The sequence below is a fragment of the Chenopodium album genome, chromosome 16, assembly GCF_948465745.1.
Source record: "Chenopodium album chromosome 16, dcCheAlbu1.1, whole genome shotgun sequence".
Lineage (NCBI taxonomy): Eukaryota > Viridiplantae > Streptophyta > Magnoliopsida > Caryophyllales > Amaranthaceae > Chenopodium > Chenopodium album.
This window is the reverse complement of record NC_137849.1, coordinates 49065334-49089671: the sequence shown is the minus strand read 5'-3', so window position 1 is coordinate 49089671 and position 24338 is coordinate 49065334. Positions and strand designations below refer to the sequence as shown.

Genomic DNA, 24338 nt, shown 5'->3' with positions numbered 1-24338 from the left:
ACTATTCTACACTCATTTAACCCAAAAAACTGCCATCACAATAAAATATGTCAATATTAATATTGTTCATTTTGCATAAATAGTTTTAAGAACTTAACTATTTATTGAACACTCTTATATGATAGGCTTAATACAATCAATTGATCAAATCAATATGCTATGGGGTATGAGGTAGTGAAAATTAGCTAAAACGACCGGTTCAAATTTTCACCAAGCAAGTCCCCCCCTTTTTTTATAAATCAAATCAGTAGTCAAAATTAGCTAACACGACCATTCAACTTTTCACCAACCGATAATTTTTTACTTTTTTAACCTTCAATAAGTCTTGTGTAAGCTTGTAAGGCGGTTGTACCTTGTACATTACATTTATTGTAATCTGGTTTGAGGGTAACTATTATAACCCCTTAAAGAATAAATTTAAATTTTTTAATTTGTCCGTCGATTAAATTTTATTTTAATGTGTAATTTCTTTTCTTATAGATTCATGATTATATATTATATAAGATAATAATTTTTATCTTATAAGTTTTTTATAAGATAAAATTTATTATTAAAAAACTAATAACTTTTTGTAACGTAAAAACATTAATCCGTAATGCAATAAATTAACGTACACAAAAATTAAAAAAGGGACACAAAAACCCAAAGCCTTGAAGCCCCAAAAGAACCCGAAACTTGTCAACCAAGCCAACCCATGTCAAAAAGCAGGTAACCCCACTACCACCCACCGACCCACCCGAATACCAATTTCAGGTCCTATCCACAAATTTCGACTTTCGAATTTCGTATTTTCTCCCACTCTATTTATTTTGGAGCCAAACAGCCCCTAAAACCCTCGCGCCCCAATTATTGTAATTACTCGTATTAATAAACCTTATTAATTCCTAAATTAACCAATTCGTATAAAACCTCCTAAATAAAATACAACACTCGTTTGTTTCTCCTGCTTCCCATTTTATCCGCCTCAACCACTAGTCAGATCCTCTCTCTCTTTCTTTCTTTCCCTGTTTTTCTTTCACAGTTATCTTTCTCTCTCCTCCAATTCACTTTTCCGGTATTCTTATTCATCCTCAATTTCCACACTTTCAATTTCATTTACTTCTTTTTCAAATCTCAAATCAGTTATTTCATCTAATCTTCTCCCTAATTTCCTAATTATCCGATTTTATTGGAAAGTTTCAGAATTCAATTGCATGCTTTTGGCTGCTTTTTGTGGATTGATTTGGTGATTTTAATTAGGGTTTCTATTTAACGTTTTTCCGCAGTATTTGAGCAATTGGAAAAGTGTGGGTTGTTGTTGTAGAAATTGTTGATAATATTAACGAATTTGGGATTCTCCGAGGTTTTTGGTGGGAGAAATTAGGTTTTTGGAGTTGAATCCTAATTTAATTTGAATTTCGATGAGTTTTGAGGAGAGATGATTGTTAAACAGCTGTCAAATTCGGAAATGCCAGATCTGAAACGATGTGATTTTGATGATTCTGCTGTTGTAGAAGATGATTACAGCGTTTCTGTGCCTCCTAAGAAGCGAAAAATTGCTGCACATTGTTATTCTTCGAATAATGGGGTAGCTCAGTTTGAGAATGATGCACCAATGAGCTCATCTTTTACCGAGGGTTCATCACTTGGTGAAGAAACTGAGTCTGATTCAAGGTATAGCAAAGTGTACTCTCGAAAAACGTCGAGAGGGCGAGTTCCGGTATTGCCTTCGAGGTTTAATGACTCTGTTGTTGGATCAAAGAAGGATAGTAAGTCTAAATTTGCTGATATTGAGTCAGGTTTGCACGAAATTTATTTGAAAAGACGAGATAATAAGAAGAATAAACCCGAAAGCTCGAATTTCAGTACATATTTGGTTAAAAAAGAGTTCAAAGAGGAGAAATTAAACTTGCCAAGTTATAAGTATCATCCCTATTGCCAGGACAATGAAGAAGATGGGATGATGGATGATTTTGTGTATAGTAAACCTTCAATAAATATGTGGAATTCGTCGTCATTTGTATCGAATAATGAGTATGTGCCCGTGGCTCGATCACTTTCGAGTGAGAAGGGTGCAGGGAGAGGGGCGAGGGTGAAGTCGAAACAGAAGAAAGTGGCCTATGGACCTGAGGACTTTGCTTTGGGTGATATAGTGTGGGCAAAATCAGGGAAGAGGTATCCTGCGTGGCCTGCTATTGTAATTGATCCAATGTTGCAAGCACCGGAGGCAGTTTTGAGTTCGTGTATTCCAGGTGCTACTTGTGTCATGTACTTTGGTTATTCCAAGAATGGAAAACAAAGGGTGAGCTTCTCTTTTACCTTATAACGGGAACTGAAATATGCATTTCTGTAGATTTTGAATTTCGAATTACTGCATAGCTGAATGTTAGCATAGTTTTCTAAACTATTGTTTGATGTTGATTGTTGGTAATGAGCAGGACTATTCATGGGTTAAAGGAGGAATGATTTTCCCATTTATCGATTATCTGGACAAGTAAGTTATTTTTGACATGTTTATTGGACTGTTTGGGTTCAACTGATTTCTATCCTAAGAAGATGGCTGTTGTTTCGTAAATTCATGTACAAGTTGTATGTTGTGTTTTATGTTCAGTCGTAGGGGCACACTGGCTTAGTGTGTAGTCACAAACCCAACTTGGCGTGCATCAATTTGAATTTGATTTGTTTAGAGGTTATTATAAATTTAAAATGACTTTCGAAGGTGGTAACTGTTTAAATTACACTGATTATAATGGCATTAATTTAAGGATATTGAAGACATCTATTGGACTTAACAGTCAATTTTAATTGCCGTATGACTCAACAAGATTCACTGTGATTTTCATGGTATTTATCCAGATTTCAGGGGCAGACTGATTTGCATAAGTGCAAGCCCAGTGATTTCAGAATGGCCATTGAGGAGGCCCTTTTGGCCGAGCAAGGGTTTACAGACGAGCAGTTAGGAATGGTAAAACCATCTCTTTATGATGTCAATCCTCAGGGCTTTCACGAGACTACTGGTTCCAACCAGTTGCAAGAATGCCTTTCTCAACACCAGGCATGTTCTTCTCAACACCCTCTTTTGCTCATTTGAAATAATTTTTAGTTTTGAGAGAGAGTGAATGTTGATGTGGTTGTTTATGTAGCACTTGGTTATAATTTGCATTCCGACAAGTCTTTGCTTCCAAGTTATTTGTTAAATACTAAAACTCTCATCCTAAAGTATAAGTTGGATGTGTTCTTGTTTCTTCTAATCACCTTTTTCCTAATGTAAAAGAAGACTTTGATGCGCATGAAATTTTGTTTGCACTCTTGCTTAATATGCTTCCTTTTTTTTGTTTTAATTCCTTTTTTAAAATTGTTGTCCAGGATATTCATGACAAGAAGAGAGATACGCGCCCTTGCAGTGGATGTGGGTTGGTTCTTTCGTACAAATCCTTTGCCTCTCATGAAGGGCGGCCGTTGTGTAAACATTGTGTCAAGGTTTAATTTTGGAACTGGGCCTTTTTGCTTCATTGAAAATGTTATATTTATTAAAGATTGTTATTTTTATGCTGTTAAATATCAAAGCCTGTAAATTGATTCTTAAACACCGAGCTAACATACCCTTATGGTGCAGTTACTGAAGTCAAAGCAGTATTGTGGTGTGTGCAAGAAAATCTGGCACCACTCTGATGGTGGAAGCTGGGTGAGGCTCTGCAATTCTGATTAGATACATCATACATGATGCTTGCCCCCCCCCCCCCCCCCTCTCTGTTTAGATGCACTTGATATGGCACTAAGCTTTTTCTCGCATAGGTTTGCTGTGATGGCTGTGATGTTTGGGTGCATGCTGAGTGTGCTGAAATCTGTGGCAAAAATCTCAAGGTTGGTTCACTCTTTGTTTTTGTTGTATTGACAAGACCTGGTGCTTGTAAAGACTGTGCTTAGAGGATTTATTTGTACATTCTGTTTCTATCTTAGGATTTGGAAGATGCGGAATATTACTGCCCTGATTGCAAGCCAAAGTTTGCATTTGAACCATCATACTCTGTAGCTCTACCTGAAGTCAAGCCAAAGTACGTGTTTACTTCTGTTTGTTGTTACTGTTACTTTACTTTCATTGCTATCATCATTATTAATATTGTTATAATAATTTATGATAGATTTATAGTAAATACTTATATTATTATTACTATTATTGTTGTTTCTGGCATTTATACAACCTACTTTGAGCTCAAACAATTTGGTAAGAGTTACTATTGTATGATACAGACAACCTGTGCCATCCGATGAGGTAACTGTTTTGTGCAATGGTATGGAAGCATCATATATCCCAAGCCTTCACTTGTAAGTCCTGAATGTTACAAAAATTATATATTATGCTCTTTTAAATTCTTTTTTTACATTTTGCGAACAATCTGTGATTAATTTGATTACCTGTGCTCTTCTTTTTAGGGTTGTGTGTAAGTGTGGTAAATGTGGGACAAGGAAGCAGTCATTAAGTGAATGGGAAAAGCACACTGGTTGTAGAGCCAAGAAATGGAAGCATAGCGTTAAAGTCAAAGGCTCAATGATCCCCTTGCATCAGTGGGTAAGGCAGTCCTTTCTGCTTTAATTTGAATATGTCAAAAGAACATTAGGACTATCTTGGATTTAGCTAGCATAGTTGTGTCATGCAATCAGTATCACTTGCCCCTGTGTTTTATTTTTATTATGTGTTACCAATTTACTGATCTTTGTATGTGTGTAATTTGTTTCTGCACATTCAAGTATGCCATAATAAGCAAATGTTGTTGGTTTTCAACTGTATCCTTTTGGTACTCATTCTGACAGTGCATTAAGGTGATGAAGTCATGAAGTTATGCGTAGCAGTTAACTTCTGGTGTTTGGTTTAGGGATTTCTAGCTCCTCCCCCCCTGTCCTCCCCCCCAAAAGAAAAAAGAAAAAAGACAGCAGTATTGTACTCGTATGTTGTATCTGTTCTGCTTTTACCAGGGCTTCAAAGTTTAGTGCATTTTAGTCTACTCATAGTCTCATAAACTAAAGCAAATGATTTGGATGTCACATGCTCTTATGGAACAGATTGTCCTTGTTTCTTTATTTTATAATCTGTTGGATTTTCTTTTATAATCTTCCTAGTTAGAGCAATTGTCGTATCATACCGTTTCTATTCAGATATTGCTATGTTAGTGGGGGAGAATATGTTGAATGTATGTCGTACTTTTATTCTGTTGGATGTAAAATTTTCAGGATTTTATCTTTCTCAACGTACATTTTTATCCTTAAAATTGTGTGTGCATGCGGTAAGGCTGTGGCCTGTGGCATTAGTGTTTCTTTGCATTTTTACCGTAGAACCAAAGAACCATAAAAGATGCTGTATTAGCAGAGGGTTATCTTTTCTTCAAAGGGTCATCACCTGTTTAAGGTTGAACTGCATTAACACTGGAACCTGTTCTTTCCCCAGCTCACAGATTCTGGAGCAAGTGTGTGTGATAATCAGAAGCTGGATCGGTCAAAGCTATTTGGCTTGTTGAAAGGTGGGGCTCTTACTTTGACTAGGAAATTTTCTTAACAAACATATGCATTGATTTCATATTACGGCATTATGCCTCATTGCTTCTATGGCACTATCTGCTCTTCAATGAGGCTTATGTGCTGTTCTTTTGCCTAGAAATATATGAACCAGTATATGCGAAATGGACAACCGAACGATGTGCTGTATGTCGCTGGGTTGAAGACTGGGACTATAATAAGATAATTATTTGCAACAGGTGGGTGTTATATTTATATCCTACTTAGGTTACATATGATCTTGCCGCTCAATTTCCTGTTTAGCTATTTAAATGTAATATTTTCCACTGTTGGTCAGGTGTCAAATAGCTGTTCATCAAGAATGTTATGGAGCCAGAAATGTTCAAGATTTCACATCTTGGGTCTGCAGAGCATGTGAAATTCCTGACATGAAGAGGGAGTGTTGCCTTTGTCCTGTTAAAGGTATGCATTTTATTTATGGATAAGACAAGGAAGAAGTATCTGCTCATGAATATCATTAACTTAGAGAAGGCTCATGAAAATGTGCCCAAAGATGTGCTTTGTTGGATAATGTCGAGATAGGGAAATCCTTTTAATTATACTTAGTTAGCAATATAGATGTGAAAACCAATATACAGGTTTTTGGAGGGATAATGAAGGAGTTCCCTATCATGATTGGTTTACACGAGGGATCTGCATTGAGTCCTTAAATTCCTTTTTTATTCCAAAAATATTAGATGAATTAACTTGGTCAAACCAAGCCGAGATACTATTTTGTATGTTGTTTGCAGATGATATTATATTGATTGTCCTAGTGGACGAATTTACAGGTGGGTTTAATTAGAGTGTTGGAGGCAAAATTAAGAATTTTGAGGGCTTAGTTTAAGTCAGAACAAAGCTAACTACGTTCATGGAGTGCTTGTTTAGTACCAAGACAAAGTCAAACGAGGATGTAGGAGCATTGGATGGTAAGGATTTGCCTAAGAATAAGTGTTTAATCACCTTGGATTGATTGTACAAAAAGTAGGGTGATGTGTAATTTTAAGTGTGACTCAGGTGCTATAGCTGGGGACAACAACTAGGGTGATGTGTGATTTTAAGTTAAAGGAAGAACTGTATATGGAAGTTATAAGACCAGCATTGGTATATAGAACAGATTGTTGGGCATTTAGGATGGTTTATATTAGAAAGATGAGTGTAACAAAGATGCATATGATGAGATGGATGTGTGTGAACACCTTAAAAAGTAGAATAGGAATGAAGGTATTCGTTTAAAGGTTGTAGGCTTAGAGTTGGGAATAAAGAAAGGGAAATTGGTTACATTTTTTTAGGGCTTGTGAGACGTAGACTAGAAGACACACCATTGGAGATATAATCTTGGTTTCATTTAGCAGACCTCATTGGCTACCTTGATGAATTCCTTTTTTATTATTTTTTTTATTTATTTATTTTTTTATTATATGTACTCCCTCCGTTACATATTACTCGCTACAAAGGGGTATTGACATAAAATATTGCGAGTAATATGTAACGGAGGGAGTATATATATATATATTTTTTTTTTTTTTAATTTTTTTAACACTTTGGGAAATATTTTGTAGGTTTTCTTATCTGGTCCTTGTGTAAATGCACATTCTGTGGTCTAGATGGAGGATATATGTGTAACAGGGATTAATGTTTTGCTGATGCCTTCCTTTTATACCTTATAAAATTTGGAGGAGGTCACAACTTGAATTTAAGTTATGGTCTGGAACTCTTGATGGAAAAAGTATTATAGACTGGATAACTCATCTAAAATGGCTCAGTTAGCTACCCTAGCTACTCTTATACATACATTTATCATTTAGAAAGCAATATTTTTGTTAGCAGGGATAATAATGTTTTTTGTAGTCAAGAAGATCTCTTATAAAATTTTCTATTTCATTTTATTATATATGTGCATCCAATGTGCGTTTGTCTTGCTTTTCAATGTTGTATGTGTTTTATTAAATTATTAATTGTTGCAGAGCCCTGACACTTTAATCTCTTTCTTGGCTTTCTTTTCTATAGGAGGTGCTCTGAAGCCTACTGAAATTGACACATTATGGGTTCATGTCACATGTGCTTGGTTTCAACCTGAAGTTGCTTTCCTAGATGATGAAAATATGGAACCAGCAATAGGGATTTTGAGGCTTCCTACAAATTCATTTATGAAGGTATTATTTTCTCCTATTTTTTTCCCTTAACCTTCTATTATTTTTAATTTATTATATATTTGATTTTATTTTTTATTCAAATGATAAATATGTGTATCTAAACGCTCTTTATGTTTTGGCTCTAGGCTTTAATATTTTTTTTTTTTTTTTTTTGTTTAATCGTAATAGGCAATATTGTAGATTTGTAGATTGGTGAATTCTATGCGTCTAACTTACATGCCTTTTGGTTGTTGGCAGAAATGCGTAATATGTAAGCAGATTCATGGATCTTGCATTCAGTGTTGCAAATGTCCTACCTATTATCACGCAACATGTGCAGCAAGAGCTGGATATTGCATGGAAGTAAGTTTGTATCTGTTTATTTTATGTTTGGTGAGGAATTGTGTACTAAAATTTATGGACTGAATCTATTAATTGATTTTGGAAAAGGGAATTGATGAATTGAATGATGGTTGAGTTTTTCTCCTACCAGTCTCTGGAGCACCAAGCACCACATTCATAAATGGAGGCTGCTGAAATTTGCAAATTTATGTGATTGATACGATTTTTTTGCAAATCAGTGATTGCATGTTGACTTTTGTGTTTCCTTAGAGATATAGTTCTCATAATATTAGTTGTTTTGGAAGAACATATTTCAGTTAATATTTTAAAGTCTTAACTGACAGTACTTTTTGATTGCTTGTAGTTGAAAGTTAAAATTGTTTTAGGAGCCCTTAATGTTCATTGGTCAAATTGTTTTCCTTGTGTTGAGAATTTTTCTTAGCCTTTCTGTAGGCTACATGCTCATGGGGAATATTGCTCAAATTGTTTTCCTTGTGTTGAGATTTTTAACCCTTTCTGAAGGCTCCATGCTCATGAGGCATCTTCTGTCATGTGACCCGAAATGGGTTTTATCCCTCCCTTTCCCCTATTTTTTTTTGGTTTCCTTTATATCTGTACCACTCGTCCTTATTCTCTTTTTGATTTAATATACTAAGGAAATTTGTTCCTAACTGAATTTTTATCTAAATTCTCTCATCATGACATCAATTTCTTTCTTATTCCCACCAGAACACCCCACCAAGTCTTATCTGCATTTATTTAGAATTATTTCATTTTTCTAAGACAGCAACGAAGTATAAGATACTTGTACTTTTTAGGATTAGGGAGCAAGGATGTGTGTTTTTGTGATGATGGTAGCTTATTTTGAGCTTCTTGACTTGTGCAATGCTGAGTCCTGTATACTTTGCTTTGCTGATCATCCATATTGGTAGTAAGCAGCTATCTGCTGTATAGCAGAGTTTCTGTGCCAAGTAATTGGTTAGGCTTATATAGTTATGGACTAATTTATGAAGTTTCATTGTGTGTTCCTGTACCCGTAGACTGTTTTTAGTCTGTGTATAGTGGATCAGATTCAAACAGCTTACTCCTTTGCATCCCTACAAATTTGTCTTACAGTTACACTGTATGGAGAAGAAAGGAGTACAAGTAACAAGAAAGGCATCATACTGCGCTTTTCATAGGTAACATATGTGCTTTCTCTCTCTGCCTTTTCATCTATTTAGCTAAATTAAATGATTCCTTGTATCCTATGTCATGCTGTCACCTCTAGCATGTTGATTGTATATTTCTTTCTAGATTTCCTGGGGAATGAAGTTGGGTTTTTAGTCTTGATGAACAGTTGCCAGGTATCAAATATTATAATTTGTTTTCTGTATTTTTAAAGGGGAGGGTTGAATGATTTTTAGGCTTTTAAGTAATTGATAATGTTCCAAGTATATAATCAATTGTCTTGTTTACTGTTTATATGTCATTTTTTTTTTTTTTAATAGTTGGGGTTGCTAGCTGTCGCTTACCATTGATATGCTCCTCTATTACCACGAGTATATGTTATATCCGTTTGTTCTGGCCAATCATTCTTAAACCAAATAACTAAACAGGCCAGAAATTCAGTTCTATTTTCTTAAATATCGATTGTAAGACACAATGGTTGATGTGTTTGCATCAATGTTATATGGGATTTGGAGAAGTTTGAGGGTGCTTTTGCTCTCTTTAGCTAATTGTGACTCCTTTTCAGTTTTTCTGTCTCTAGTCTCTGCATGAATCTATCGCCTGATGGTTTACTGGGGATTCCTTTTCTTTTTTTCTGTCTCAACCTAGTGGGTGAAGCATTTTGTTTGTGGAGGGTGTTGGTAAACATTTGTTTTATAGCAAGCATACCAAATCTGGAATTCTTGCTCTGCTGACTTGCAAAAAGGTTACAAGATCAAATGAGTGTCATAGAGCATAGCATTTTCTTTCTTCTCATAGTCTAGCTTGGATCTACATACATTTGAGGGACTTGGGGTCTGTTTGAAACTTTTCAATGTGAATAAAAAGGTTTCAGGGTGCTATACTGATATAAAATGTTTTTGGATTGTTTGAAGTTTTATTTGCATATAGTATTAATTTTGTCATTTCAGGCTTGTCTTCTCTCTCTTTGTTCCTATTTATATATGTACATACAAAACATTTTAATGCCAACAGTTGTGTACTGGGGAAATTTTATCTTGGAAACATTATGTATGGTATGTAGATCTGTCATCCTTCCCTCTGAACCCCAGTTTTTGATTGACCCAAAGTGGCTTATACCTGAAAAACTTCAATGTTATTACTGTTGTTTACTTGTTGGGTGTATCTGATTCAGGAACCCTAATCCAGATGCTGTCCTAGTTGTGCAAACACCAGAAAGGCCTTTTTTGTCTTCCAGAATGTTGCTTCAAGACCAGAATCAAGGGAGAAACTTCAAAGGTTCAAGGCTCATTTCTAAAAGAGTTGAACTTCCTGACCCATTGCCTTCAAACTCAGAGCAATTTGACCCCCTGTCTTCTGCAAGATGCCGGATATATTCGAGGTCCAAGAATAAGGTATTCTTGTCTTGCTTGTTGTATTTCCTGGTATATTGGTTTGTTCGTCACTGGTTCAAGACCTTCAAGTATATTAATTGTGGCTTTTCTACAGTACTACTGCATATGTTACAATCACTGAGGTCACCTCTATCATTATCATATGTGCTCGCGCTTGCTCATTTATCATATTATCATTTTTTTTCTTCCAGAAAGCAGGTGAAGAGCCAATATTCCATCGGTTAATGGGGCCAATTCATCATGATATAACTAAGATTGACAGTATGAATTCTTTCAAGGTAATTTTATGCTCTCTGCTGGCCCATGGTTATGGTACATATTTTCACTTATGCTTTAGTATTGTGATTAAAGGAAATTTTTGGTTTACATAACTAGCTTGATGAAAGTCTATGTTTTTTAAATATGCTCTACAGGAGGGTAACAATTCAAAACAGTTCTCTTCTTTCAAGGAGCGCCTTCGTCAATTGCAGGCAAGCTTCTCTTCTCTACCTTTTATTGCTAGCGCTTATGTTTGGATGTCTTAATAATAATTTCAATGGAACAGAGTACAGAGAATCAGAGGGTTTGTTTTGGCAAATCTGGAATTCATGGATGGGGTCTTTTTGCACGTCGGAGTATTCAAGAAGGAGAAATGGTATTGTGATGATAATTATTATATATTCTCATGTATACTTCTTTTCTTAATTTTAGAACCCCTCTATTACTGTATTGTCTGGAACCATTTTGGGGAATATTGATGGATGTGACTGGGACATAATTGGGCAGACCTAGACCTATGTGTGGGCTTCTTTTTATTTATAGATTTTATGTTAACCACTCTGCATTAAAAGTTTTCATTTCAATGAGTCCAAATCCTGAAATATAGTTATCCTCCTCAATTTGCGAATGAAGATAAATATATGTGGAATTTAGCTGGAGGTGTTAAATGGGTCAGTTTGGGTTAGGTTTGTTAAGGAGTCATATATGGGTTAGGAACTGAGGATTTACGTGGTTCGGGTTGGTCAACAGCGTAGGTCATTTTTGGGTCTATTGTCAATTAGCTTGTTATGAAAATAGATCAATTCCAATTATATTTCTTTGGATTGGGTCAGATATGGTGTTGGTGTCAAGTTCAGATAAACACAAACTGATTGTAGTATTAATAGAATTGAGTTTGGAAATGACTGGAATTAGGTAGTGCTATTGATGGAAAACAGTAGATGGAGAAAGCAATTGGGGAGCTAGTAAGAGTGGGGTTATATGAACTTTGTATACTTAGGTTGTGCTAGTTCAAAGGGGCTAGGTCAAGGCCATGGCTGCTCGGCATGGCTTTCTTCACATAAAATATTTGATTCCTGACTTGGGAGTCAATTTATCTTTTACTTGATAAATGGTTAGACTGCCCTGGGTTCAGGCTTTGACGAACCAAAAAATAGGCTCGGTCCTGAGGTGTTGGGTCTGAACTGTCTGGTTGGCCTTCTTTTAATTTTTATTTCTTCATACTGGAGAACTGGACCGTTGAGCAGAAGGATTTTTATGTTATTTATATAAGATAAAGTTTTAAAAGTGTTGGCTGATTGAGAAACTTGTTTTTCAGGTCCTTGAGTATCGTGGTGAAGTGTTGGCTGATTGAGAAACTTGTTTTTCAGGTCCTTGAGTATCGTGGTGAACAGGTGAGGCGCAGTGTTGCTGACTTACGAGAGGCACAATATCGCCGAAGTGGAAAAGATTGTTATGTAAGTGAAAGGCGTTTTTATCAGTTTTTCCTGCTCTTGCTGTTTGATATCAGCTGTATCACACAAGCCGATGTGTGGAATCAGCATAGAGGCTATATCTGTTGTCTTGTCCTCGGCTTATATAGCAAATGAGCCTGTAAAGCGATACCTTTTGCTTTTAGTTCATGCAAGGATTAAGTAAATAGCAAAGAGTGCTACATGCCTTTTGTAACACAATGTTTGTGAATTACCTGCTTTTTACCTTTCGGGACCTCTGGTTATGGCATTTAGAAAAGGCAGAAAGCTGTGTGCTATCGAAGGGCTTAAAGAGTGGCATGTCTGTATCTGTTCACTATTTGGCATGAAAATATCTTGGTACAGTTGTTGAATTGCCTGAATGATTCTGTTGAGTTTGTTATACTCTTTAAATTACTGGTTGCTTTGGTCTACAAATGAATATCATGCAACATTTCTGGCCAAACATCAGTTAGCAATCAATTTCAAATTCTGTGCATTAATTTTTAATTGTTTGTATTTTGTAATGGTAGTAGTAATTTTCTTTTGTTTTTGCAGCTGTTTAAGATCAGTGAGGATGTAGTAATTGATGCTACAAACAAGGGTAACATTGCTCGCCTAATCAACCATTCTGTAAGTTCTGGTCTTTTTTTTTTTTATTTTTTTATTTTTACTATCCTGCTGTAGTTATGCAGCTTTTCATTTTTGCTGATCCATATGTTTATGGAATTGGAATATAATGTTCCTATATTTGATTTAAAGGTTGTTCACACAGTTTCAGGTAGTGAATGTGATAATCTTTTGAGTAACAATAACATGCATACATTATTGAATGTGGCTCTGAATTTGAAATAAATCTGAACTGTCATTTATTGTTTGGGGCTGGCTCTACTTGAAAACTCAGTCAAAACAGTTGCCAAACATATGTCCCTTTTTGTACGGAGCTGTGTGATTCTTCATGATTAGTTGATTTGCCCCTTCATCCCTTTATTAGAATATTTGTTTAATCATGAATTACACAATATATTTAACCTGATGAGATCATTTTGTTTTTCACAGTGCATGCCCAACTGCTATGCTAGGATTATGAGCGTGGGTAATCAGGAAAGCCGGATTGTGCTTATTGCCAAGATTAATGTCTCTGCTGGTGATGAGCTCACGTATGCAGTTTTTCTTGCTTTGACTTGTTTTGATTGTTTATTTTTGCCTTGTTACTTTTTACGGAATACTATTTTGAGAAACTATGAGTAGAGTTCTCATTTAATAGGCTTCTTTACTTTTGCAGTTATGATTACTTGTTTGATCCTGATGAACGTGATGAGTCAAAAGTCCCTTGCCTTTGCAGAGCTCCTAACTGCCGCAAATTCATGAATTAAACACCAATATTTTTGCCATTTACAAGCTTAGAAGAAATACCCGAAGTTTTACAGGCATAGATAGAGTTACTTGAACTGACACATGTGCTAACTTGTGGAAGAACCGTCACTACTAAAGTTCTAACGAAGAAGTTTGCTCCATCACCCTTCTTCTTCATCTCTTGTGACAATACTATTGTAAATTTACCAACTTGTGGCATAGATAGCTATTGCTGGTGATGATTTTGTATACGAGTTCATTCTTCGAATGTAAATATAGAATTATTAATTTTTTATGAGTAATATTCTTTTGTAATATCCCAGACTCGTATCATATCTTGTATAAATGTGGTAATTGTACCTGAATTAATTTTGCCAGTCTAATATCATATCTAGTATAGGTTTCCATATACTCTGTTTTGCTTCATTTTTTTTTGTTTCTTTTAATTTTTTTGGTAGTCAAAACCATTTGATCTTAACATTGATGAAGTGTGAAATGTGCAAGGATAGATTGCACTGGTACAAGGATAATACTAATGAGTTCTGAGGGGGCACCTGCTTATTGTTGAAGTTGGGGGTAAAAGGGTGTTCATCGGTTTTAGGTACGTAAATTGTGAAAATACTACCCATTTTCGAATTGATTACCCAAAACGAAATACACATTGATCCATGTACCATATTTATCTTTCAGATTAGATATTAGATCTTTTGGAATATTGGAATAGTTTTGGACAACCTTACATTATAAATTGTTATTACTGGATATCAAGATTTTACAAAGCAAATAACCATTTAGTATGGCATATTTCAAATGTTGGCATAGGCGCTATATCTCATGATCGAATGCCATAGATGCAAGGACTAGTAGTCGCAATGACACGACTTGTGCGTAATGGGCAAGTCATAGTCCATCCTAGGCATGAGGATCCAATTTTTTTTTTTTATCCAAAATGTAGAAGGAAATTAAGAACTTTTCCCACTCTTAAAAACTATACAAAATACTCAATCTTGAGCGTTTTTATTCCAAAGACATTCTTACCTAAACCACCCCATGGACTATAGCTTAAACATTATGAATACTGTATCAAAATTGAGCATATTGCTCAATGCCAAAAAAGGGGCAAATTTTAAGAACAAAAAAAAAAAAAAAAAAAGGAAACGGCGTCGTTTTTGATATTGGCAATGAGCTAAGGGTCCCACTTCCCTTAAAACAAATTCAAAAAATACGACACTTCTCTCACTCCCGCGTCTTTCTGTATAAATACGCAGTTCCTTCTCAAACTTTTCACAATTCAATCACATTCATTTCACTTCAAATTTTTCTCTCTCATCAAACACTGTAAATCGCACTGCAATTCTGAAGAAAATGGGAAACGGTTGAAGAGAACTCTGCCTTTCTGCTCCTGCAGCTCTCCTCGCCTCTCTTCGTTTTCTCTCTTCGCGCTTCTTTCGCCTGGTATCTCTCTTCACAATTGCATTTCTCTGTAATAATTTCTGTAAATTCTGAGCTTCTTATTTGTAAACATTATTCTGTTTTTCATAATTTGAAGATTGAGCTCAGATTTACGAAAATTTATTTAGTTTTTGCGTTGAATTTGAATTATAGCGAGCTGGATTTTGCGAGGGAAAAATAAGTAAAACTCTTACAATTCCGTTATTTGTAAGATTTTTAGTGATTTTGAGCTTGTAATCGTCGATTATTGTTCTGATTTTAATGATTTGATGAACAAGCTCAATTTTCCGATGATCGGAGAAGTTTAGCGTTAGATTTGAAAATCAGTGAGCTGGATTTACGATGAAATTGTTTTTTTAGAAATCGGCTTATCAATTCGTTTTTCTGTATAATTTAGTCGTAATTTTAAAATTCTAGTCTGCAAATGCAACCTCTAATTTGAATTTGATGATTTGAAATTTGAGCTGGAATTAGCAGATGAAATTTTATAAATAGAGAGCTGAATTAACGAGCGAGTTTTGATCGAATCAATTGTCAATTCATGATTCTCATAATTTAAAATGTTTTTTCAAAATTTCAATAGATAATATCGATCTACAAAACAATGTAGTTCAAAATTCGTAAGAATCGAGCTCTGTTCTAATTGAGAAAATTCGATATCACTACCTTGTAATTCAAGTTTTGTTCCTCTTGTCAAAAAAAAAAAAAGTTTTGTTCCAGAATTTTTAGTGAATTAATAAATCTTACTCTTATCTGACATTTTGAATTTCATATAATATCACAGTATGTATTTCGAGCTTATTCATATATCTGTTTAGCTGGTATGAATGCTGGTACTCTGCTTCAGAAGCTTTTGTGTGTAATATGTGAAGATTGATCGAGTCAAATTTCAAGTTCCAGTACATATTTGGAGATCATACTATACATATTGAGCTATGTTATGTTTAATTGCGCTTATCATGTCGAATACACTTCGAATTTACATCACATACATTTCGCTTTAGATTATATGCAAAATGACTAAAACTAATTTAAGCTTGATTTTACAATGTACAAAGATATTGTTTGAGTGATGTTATTGAGATAAGTCATGCACATTTTAATTTTCGCTTATGATGTCGGAAGTTATTCCACTGATTTCAAAAATAACATGTAATAGTCCAGCTAACTTAACTTCATGATTTAGCTCTCACAAAGAAAATGCAGTAGTTGGAATCATTTTGTGTGTAATTATCTTTTCTTAAATCTTGATTATGTTTGTGGAATTGAACGGTTCAACAATTGATTTTTAACTTTCTGATTATCATGATTTTGTGTAAATAGACAAGGACTATTTTATTTGAAGTTTCTGTAGTTTTGAATAATGGTTGCAAATTGAAATTTCAAACTGAATTTTGACTTTGTGCTTCAAGGTTTGAGGATGATGTATGGATTGAGATAGCCAAGTACCTAGATGGAAGGTCTCTGGTGATGCTAGCCACTACCTGCAAATGGTTCTACAAGACTTTATCGGAAGAATGTGTGTGGAAATTTGCCTGTTTACGCGATCTAGCAGTTCCTGATCCAGGAGATGTGTCTTTTAAGTGGAAGAAACTATATGCATCGGCTTTTGGTGAGATGTTTTCTTGAACATCTGCTTGTCTTACAGTAGAAATGTAGAATGTAGCATACTGTCAAAATAAGTGTGTGTGGTGTTGAAAGCCTCACCTCACCTTGCAATTTTCTTGCAGATGGGAGTCACTCTTACTTGTTTCGCCAGCAGGAGAAACACATAGGTATTCCTCTAGATTCCCATCAGAATGACATCAAGTACTAAGCATTGCATGTTGAAATTCTATTAGGTAGATTATCTGGATCATGGAACAATGTTTCTTGTAGTCCATATAGAGTTGTTAATAACCTTTTAGATTGATTGAAAGTTCAACTGCTGCTTATAATATCTCAGATTGATTGAAAGTTCAACTGCTGCTTATAATATCTCATGTTATTGGAAAATATAGATTGGATTCGGATTGGTGCATTTTTCCTAGAATCATCAGCAGCAATTGTGACAGAGAAGCTGACTAGTCCTCCTCGAAAGATCCCTCAGAAGGAGACTCTTGAACAGATGCTGCAATCTCGTGGCTTATGTGTGCTCACCAATATCAAAACTGGAATCTGGATTGCTGGTAAATCAAACTCTTTTCATGTCATGTATATTGCTTCCTAAATAATGCCAATTAATTTTCCAAATGTGCTAATCCTTGGCCTTACCCAACTTCCCAGATCTGCAGCTCGTACGTTGCCCAGTCTGTGACCTTAATACATGTGATGGTGAGCAACCCAAAAATGCTCTCATTGAACCAAAACTATAAAACTTAGCTTCTAGTGAAGATATCTTGATAAATTTTGGCAATTTTAGGGACAATGCAGACACTAGATGCAAGGCATTTTGAGCTTTTCATGAATGAGAGTTACCATGATGGAAGCTGGGATTACTCACAAATCGGCTCACATGAAACCAAAAAACATGTAGATGGAGCTTCTGGTGCCATATTAGACATGAAACACCTCAAAGATGCTTCCAGTGCTGGTGAGAATATGGATATTAATTAACATGTTTCAGACAATTTTGTTGTCCTGCATAATTGTACCTATATTGAGGCATTCTTCGAAGATTAAGCAAAAGACAACAAAACACTGCAGCATAAAGTATTTCTTCAATCAGCATTAGGAATTCTTATATAATGAATTGAAGCTTGGCATCTTGCAGAGATTTTTAACGCAAAGTCATGGATCGGAAAGCAGAATGACTGGCAGCCAAAGGCTAAGCTCACTCTTCATGCTGTTGCAGTCAATACAAATCTGCAGCAAAATGATGGTATAAAGTCTTTACTTTTGCATGCTCATTAGAACAGTTCATTGTTTCCTTTCTTCCTGTGATTCCCTAAATGTCTTGACTTCCTCGGCTTGATTAATCGAAACTACAACTGCTTCCTCTTTCTTTTCTGCAGGAATTAATGTCAAATTCCATGTCATGAGAGCTGGAACTGATGGCCAAATTATGGCGATAAGAGTCTCTCAGCAGCTTCTTTAAACTCCCGCTTGGCCACGACTGGAGTACCTTGTACAATTCTTTTTGAATGCTGCTGATCAATTTCTACTTGCAGTTTTGAGGCTAATCACCACCAGCTTTACTCACCACTCATTAGCGGTGGCTTGAAAGATCATAGTCAATTTATCAGCTTCCATTAAGAAGCTAGGCACTAGGTTATATATATTAGTAAACTAAACAATGAAAGATTACTCTCATTATAGTCATACGTGCAATGAAATTTTGGATAGCAGTTGTGTTAGGCTAAGCCGGCAAGGCAAGGCAGGAAGATTGATGTTGTGCTGTAAAACTCGAGATTACTAGAATTTTTTATGAATGCTCGCTTCTAAGATGAAGTGGCCGAGCAGTTTCTCTCCTTTCACTTACTTTCTGCATCATACTACCATATTAGTTACATTATAGTTTAGTTCTTCCTTGAATTTTATCAAAGTTAGATATGTCTCCTAGAGATTATAGCTTTCGGCATCAGAGTATTTGCAACTGCAGTACAGCAGGATGATCCAGCACCAAAAATTCTGTTTTGAGAATTCAAACTGCATAAACCAGGAACATTTTTGTCAATATTCTACAGTTTTGACCTTATATTTGTTTATAAGCTGCCTTCTAATTGTACCGCTTTCTGTTTTTTCGATGTCCTTTCGTACGAATTGTCTTAAAATCTTATTATAGAGATATAAATACATATGGTCAACCTATTCTCAAATATTGAAGATCTTTAAATATAGAAGGATCAGAATATAGATTACTCATGCATAAGTATTTAAAAGGAGCTAAGACATACAAGCTTGCACATCACCGCCATCTATATATCCATTACGCCATCACTGTATTGACTTTTACCAAAAAATTATAAATTAACTAATACTATGATTAGTTAAATACTTTGTCCTTGGCTAATTTTACTTCAATCAATATGATCCTCAAAATCCCTGAATACTTTTTAAAGTTGAAAAACCTCTCAACATTCAACCGATGGGTTTCGTGCAGTTCTTTCCTTTCCTCGTCTTCCTCCTCCTTTTTACCTTGGCACCATTGGCCTATTCCTATTGCCCCATAACTACCTGCACTAACAACACCCTTACCCCTATCCGATTCCCATTCCACCTCGATGAGCAGAAGAACGAAAACTGCAGCTACCCCGGCTTCAACCTCCACTGCACAGACCATGGTCAACCTGCTATAACTCTGCCTCATTCTGGAGAGTTCTTAGTCCGTAATATAAGATATGATTCACAGACCATGCTAATAGACGACCCAGATAGCTGTCTCCCGCGGAGACTTTTACAAGGTTTCGACCCCTCTGGATCACCTTTCCAAGCTGATTTTTATGTCGACTATACATTCCTTAGCTGCCCAAGAAACTTCACAAATGCCCATTTTGCGGTAATTGACTGTCTCAGCAATTCAACAAGATCAACCATCGCGATTTCTCTCAATGATCTTACAGATGATGTGTCGAGGTCTTGTAAGATAATTAAGACTTTACCAGTTCCTGCTTCAATATCTGCAAATGGTGGATTCAGTTCTAATCTTAGTGAAGATGTCTGGATATCCTGGCATGTACCTGATTGCCTAGGTTGTGAGGAGCGCGGAGATGTTTGTGGGTATCAGAGCAATGGCAACCAGCAAATCGGTTGCTTCAAAAGTCTCAACAATTCAGGTAAAGAGCACTCTTTCCCCTTATCATCCTTTTACTTAAATCGAAATCATTTCACTTTTCTTCTTTTATGCACTTCCACATAATAAAGAAGCTGTAGATAACAGGACAGCCACCATACGAACAAGTCGTAATATTTTAGTTAGCTTCCGTTTTACGGTTAACTTAGGGGAGGAATGTAATTGGTTGCTTAGGCAGAAATTCATAATGCCTGGAAAAAATGGTCCAAGATCGAAGTTTCTCACTTTACAAAATGCAAATAACAGAAGTTGACTAAATGGGATGATTAGTTGAAGATGGGAAGAGGTGGTTAAAATTAATAATTATTCATGGTTGGTGGATGCATTATAGTGTTCAATTAGGATACTTGACTTAAAAGGCAAAGGAACCTTAAATATTCTCAAGTTGATAATTAGTTAAAGCTACTGAAAGTCTAAATATCTCCAGAAATCCCATTAGTTTACCTTAAATCACAAAACTGCCGGAGATATCTGTTCTACATCAACTTCCCTTATGGTTCCCGCGCAATGCCTTCGACAAGGCTCCTCTAAGGGTGTTGCATCAGAAACAATTCATTGCCGCCTTAAGAAAATTTTAACAATTAATATGTCAAAATATTTATTGAGAATATGATTGCTGGATAGTACTAAGCAATTGTTAAATTCATCACCTAGAAGGTTGTGGCAGTTCTAGATTCTAGGAAACTAACCTCCTCCAATTTCAGGTGATCCCGAGCAAACACACAACAGCAAAGGCCTCAAAATTTTCAGAATAATTGCCTTTTCAATTGCATTCCCAGCCATCGCATGTGCAGTTGGAGTAGGAATATTCTTATGCATGGTGGATCGGCGAGATAGAAGGATAGGGACAGGGGGAAACAGAGCAGAGACAGCACAGCATTTAGAAACTACAATGTCAATAGGGCTTGATCAAGCTACCATTGAATCGTATGCCAAGGTGGTGCTTGGAGAAAGCAGGCGAGTTCCAGGCGTCAGTGATGGGTCATGTCCTATATGCTTGTCAGACTTTAGTGTTAAGGAAACACTGAGATGCATACCTGATTGTCAGCATTGCTTCCATGCTGATTGCATTGACGAGTGGCTGAAGATGAATGGTACTTGCCCTCTCTGCCGTACTTCGCCGGAAAAGAGATCAACAAACATAGACATAGATTAGATTTTTTTTTTTTTTTTAATGCGATACTTCATTCAGATGATTGCAAGTCTCCTCCCCCCACCCCCATCTTTGGAGTACTGAGCATATGATGTACTGAAAGCGAGAAGATAGCATCTTATAGACACGTACAGTATAGTTGAGTATTTTTTTTTTTTTTGGTATAGTTGAGTATTGAATACATTTAATGACCTTGTTTCACCAGTTCATTTAAAAAAAAAATCAATAAATAATAATAATCACAGAATCTTAAGAACAGCGAATGATCAAACATCAAATAGAATGTCAGTACGTCAAGATGTGAGCATAAGACATTGCATTGAATACTTTAAAGTCATAAATCATACTGCACACTGGATTATATAAGTAGTGTAACACCAACGGATAGAAGTCTGACACGATTTATATAATGAAGCTCAAACATCAGCACCTTAATTTACCAAGGGTTATCATCGTATACAGTTAGTACATCAAGATGAAATTACAGTGAGACTCTATGCAAGTAGAGCCTTCGGATGCTTAATGCAGAGTATATGATATCAAAACTTGTAAACACAAACTGATTATATTACAGCAGTAGCGGTTTTGGAGAACAAAGAAGGCAGTCAGAGCTTTATTCGCCAGAAACAGCCTAATCTCATTTCTTAGCCAGCAGTTTCTTAGGAATCTTCTCCAGAGGAGTGGTTTTCAGCAGAAAGAGCCTAGCAGCACGCTCTTGCAGAGTGCCTCCACATTTCAATCCCCGTGTCTGTAGCTCAGATTTCAACCTTTCCAAACCAAGAACCTGAAATGTAAATCAAACATATATTAGTTCAAAATCATCTACCACCTTCTTTCAATACAGAGATTCAAAATCACTAGCTATAACTAACAATTCTAGAAATCAATGTAGGATGCACGTACGATAAGTGGATGTTGGGACGTATGACAGATTTTCATAGAAAAGGAGTCAACAAATATCCTATAAAATCACAGAAAATCAATGACTATCTATCTTGTAGTGACAAGTAGTGCAAGGCATCTAATATTTTTGGGAAAAATAGAGCCAGTCTATCATGAGATCTACAAACAAATCAGAAATATGAATGAAAACGATTAGAAGTCAAAATAATCAGAAACACAATGAGACAAAAAGTAACCTCTATTTCGACAGCTGAGTTAAAATCATCTAAGTTCAGAGGCACCTCAACTGCATTTAAGCCCCCACTATTTCCCTCATCAGGAGAAACTCCTTTGCACTCAGATGCAACATTAAGTTCAAGACCATCTGGCTCTATCAAAGTGCTAGTACCAGGCAGCTGGTCAGTAACAGTTGTGGATCCCAATTGAGGTTCAACAGGATCTTGTTTAACCACAGTCTTAGCAGAAGTAGAAACCACTTCTTCTGAAGCAGACATCTTTTCTCCGGATGACGTTTCCTCCGTACCACTCCCATTCACCTGCTTATTGCATCCACTTGGTTTAGCAGCAAATTCGGTTGTACCTTCAGCAATCATATCCTTCTCTTCTTCAGATCCAGTTTCAGAAGAGCCTCCACTGTGATTATCCCCATCTGATGGAAGAGCTGAAACGGAAGCAGAGCTAGCATCCTTGCTTGAATCAGACTGATTTCCATTTTCAGTGACAACTGATTTCTCATTTTCTGCATCACTATCATCACTTTTTGCATCATCATCCGAGTCATCACTATCACTTTCCCCCACTTTTCTCTTCCCCATCCTGAAGAGGTAAAAATAACAAAGAGTTTAGCTCAGCCAGATCCAAATTTCATAATAAAATATAAGCAAAGGAAAGGAGAAAATAAGGCAAACAATTCACATCCAAGACATCAACTTGAGGCACAGAGCACCTAAGTCTTTCTTGTCAATAAATCGACAAACTTCATTTTGCCTTATCTCAACAAACAGTGATAGACTGCACTCAAAGCCATATAAAAATACTGCAGACCCAAGCTAACCTATATAGAAAACTAAAGGCATTCAACCGATAACAACGAAGTACTAGGTTCTCCATACTCCATACAAAACAAACCTGGTCATCTAAAAATACACAAAGGGATTCAAAGTAGTCAGATATGAGATTCACTGATACAATCACAAATATAACAAAACAATTCTAATTGGAATTCGCCGTAAGTTCCACAAAACAATTGCAGTTATACAGAAATAAATAAACATTTGATCATTCATCCATCAAATCACTAATTTTAACATAAACTACAATTAAAACAAACTAGCAGAAAACTATCGAGAATTAACTAACACCCATTAAAACCCAACAATTTAATCAGCAAGACACACAATATACATTAAAATTAATCAACCTGAAACATAGTTAACAAAACAATCACACCAATTGAAGCACATTAATGAATTTTTTAAAAATCAATCAACCTGAAAAAACAAGTTTATCAAATCATTCACATCAATTAAAACAACTTAATTAACAAAACAGAAATATATTTCAAGAACACTGACCAAATCTTAGCTCTTTTAGCATCAGCATCTTTCAACTTCTCAAGCAATTTCCTTTTCTTATTCCCAGCACTCATCAATTCTCCCATAGATTCTCTGACAGACCTCTCAACCTCTTCAACACACCTTTTAGAATCTTCCCGATACTTCTCGACATATTTCTCAGCTCCTTGTTCTTTCTTCCCTACTTTCCCTTTCTTCACCATCTTCTTCAAATAATCATCCGCCACTTTCTCCAACTTCCTCTCCTCTTCCTCTGCTTTCCACTCCTCCAACCTCTTCTCCGCGTTCACATGCCTCAACCTCCGCCCACTCATATCTCGACACGCGTCGAAATTGTTCGTCTTCTTCTGCCCCGCCTTCGTCGCCGCCCCTCGAAGAAGGGACCCGAAACCCCCTTTCCCACCGAGGAGAGAGAAATTGAGGTAGATTGTAGAGAGAGAAAGGGATTTGGGTGAAATTGGAGTTGAATTAGAGAGGAATCTTCCATTTAGGGTTAGGTTTTGGGAATCAGTGGGGATTTTAGTTAGGGATTCGATCTGGTGCTTGATTAATTGAGGTGTTAGGGTTGGATGAATTGGGAATTGAAGAGTTAGGGTTTTGTTGTCGAAAAGTTTGACGAAAAATTGGATGAAATTGGGTTCCGCCATAATTAGGATTGTTGTGGTTTCTCTCAATCTCACTTTTGATCCGCCAACCGTGTTGGGAACTAGTACAAGGAGAACAACATAGAGCCAAAAAGGGATTGAAGCAGCTTGTACTGCGTTTAATTATGTATCCCTCCGATAATAATATTAGATTATGTCTGTGTTAATGTACGTCTCTAGATAAAAATTTAAAAGATAATAAAATA

General features: G+C 36.0%; 3 protein-coding genes and 1 pseudogene across 6 annotated transcripts; 3 read left to right on the top strand and 1 right to left on the bottom strand.

Annotated features, from left to right (window-relative positions):
• The first annotated feature begins 958 nt into the window (after positions 1–958).
• LOC145586861 (histone-lysine N-methyltransferase ATX3-like) lies at positions 959–13952 on the top strand. Of its 4 annotated transcripts, none has more exons than XM_081643817.1 (23): positions 959–2281; positions 2418–2473; positions 2836–3034; positions 3346–3459; positions 3596–3664; positions 3775–3843; positions 3940–4034; positions 4231–4305; positions 4414–4549; positions 5423–5495; positions 5630–5729; positions 5828–5952; positions 7540–7685; positions 7923–8027; positions 9123–9187; positions 10351–10570; positions 10762–10848; positions 10984–11040; positions 11122–11204; positions 12147–12285; positions 12838–12912; positions 13339–13439; positions 13565–13952. In XM_081643817.1, the coding sequence occupies exons 1-23, from the start codon at positions 1418–1420 to the stop codon at positions 13653–13655; spliced, it is 3144 nt and encodes a 1047-aa protein (XP_081499943.1). In that variant the 5' UTR covers positions 959–1417; the 3' UTR covers positions 13656–13952. The 4 variants fall into 4 exon arrangements, 3 of the variants coding, with proteins under 3 accessions (XP_081499943.1, XP_081499944.1, XP_081499945.1); XM_081643818.1 differs by having other exon boundaries at positions 11115–11204; positions 12199–12285; XR_014101030.1 differs by lacking the exons at positions 13339–13439; positions 13565–13952 and having other exon boundaries at positions 12199–12285.
• Positions 13953–14526: 574 nt separating this feature from the next.
• LOC145584489 (putative F-box protein At3g61730) lies at positions 14527–18163 on the top strand (annotated as a pseudogene).
• Positions 18164–19009: 846 nt separating this feature from the next.
• Positions 19010–21163, top strand: LOC145586863 (putative RING-H2 finger protein ATL21A). Its single transcript, XM_081643821.1, has 2 exons — positions 19010–19841; positions 20563–21163. The coding sequence occupies exons 1-2, from the start codon at positions 19154–19156 to the stop codon at positions 21012–21014; spliced, it is 1140 nt and encodes a 379-aa protein (XP_081499947.1). The 5' UTR covers positions 19010–19153; the 3' UTR covers positions 21015–21163.
• A 231-nt stretch (positions 21164–21394) lies between these two features.
• On the bottom strand, positions 21395–24246 carry LOC145586862 (uncharacterized). Its single transcript, XM_081643820.1, has 3 exons — positions 23489–24246; positions 22151–22730; positions 21395–21795 (listed from the first exon to the last, which is right to left on the bottom strand). Exons 1-3 carry the CDS (start codon positions 24133–24135, stop codon positions 21649–21651), a joined length of 1374 nt encoding a protein of 457 aa, XP_081499946.1. The 5' UTR covers positions 24136–24246; the 3' UTR covers positions 21395–21648.
• Positions 24247–24338: the final 92 nt, after the last annotated feature.

Bases quoted from the DNA above. Each gene is read 5' to 3' on its own strand.
- LOC145586863 (XM_081643821.1), top strand. From the start codon at position 19,154: ATGGGTTTCGTGCAGTTCTTTCCTTTCCTCGTCTTCCTCCTCCTTTTT. The intron at 19,842-20,562 runs GTAAAGAGCACT...CTCCAATTTCAG, and splicing joins CAAAAGTCTCAACAATTCAG to GTGATCCCGAGCAAACACAC.
- LOC145586862 (XM_081643820.1), bottom strand. From the start codon at position 24,135: ATGGCGGAACCCAATTTCATCCAATTTTTCGTCAAACTTTTCGACAAC. The intron at 22,731-23,488 runs GTCAGTGTTCTT...TTACCTCTTCAG, and splicing joins GCTAAAAGAGCTAAGATTTG to GATGGGGAAGAGAAAAGTGG. The intron at 21,796-22,150 runs GTTACTTTTTGT...TTTACATTTCAG, and splicing joins ACTCAGCTGTCGAAATAGAG to GTTCTTGGTTTGGAAAGGTT.
- LOC145586861 (XM_081643817.1), top strand. From the start codon at position 1,418: ATGATTGTTAAACAGCTGTCAAATTCGGAAATGCCAGATCTGAAACGA. The intron at 9,188-10,350 runs GTAACATATGTG...TATCTGATTCAG, and splicing joins TCATACTGCGCTTTTCATAG to GAACCCTAATCCAGATGCTG. The intron at 10,849-10,983 runs GTAATTTTATGC...TATGCTCTACAG, and splicing joins ACAGTATGAATTCTTTCAAG to GAGGGTAACAATTCAAAACA.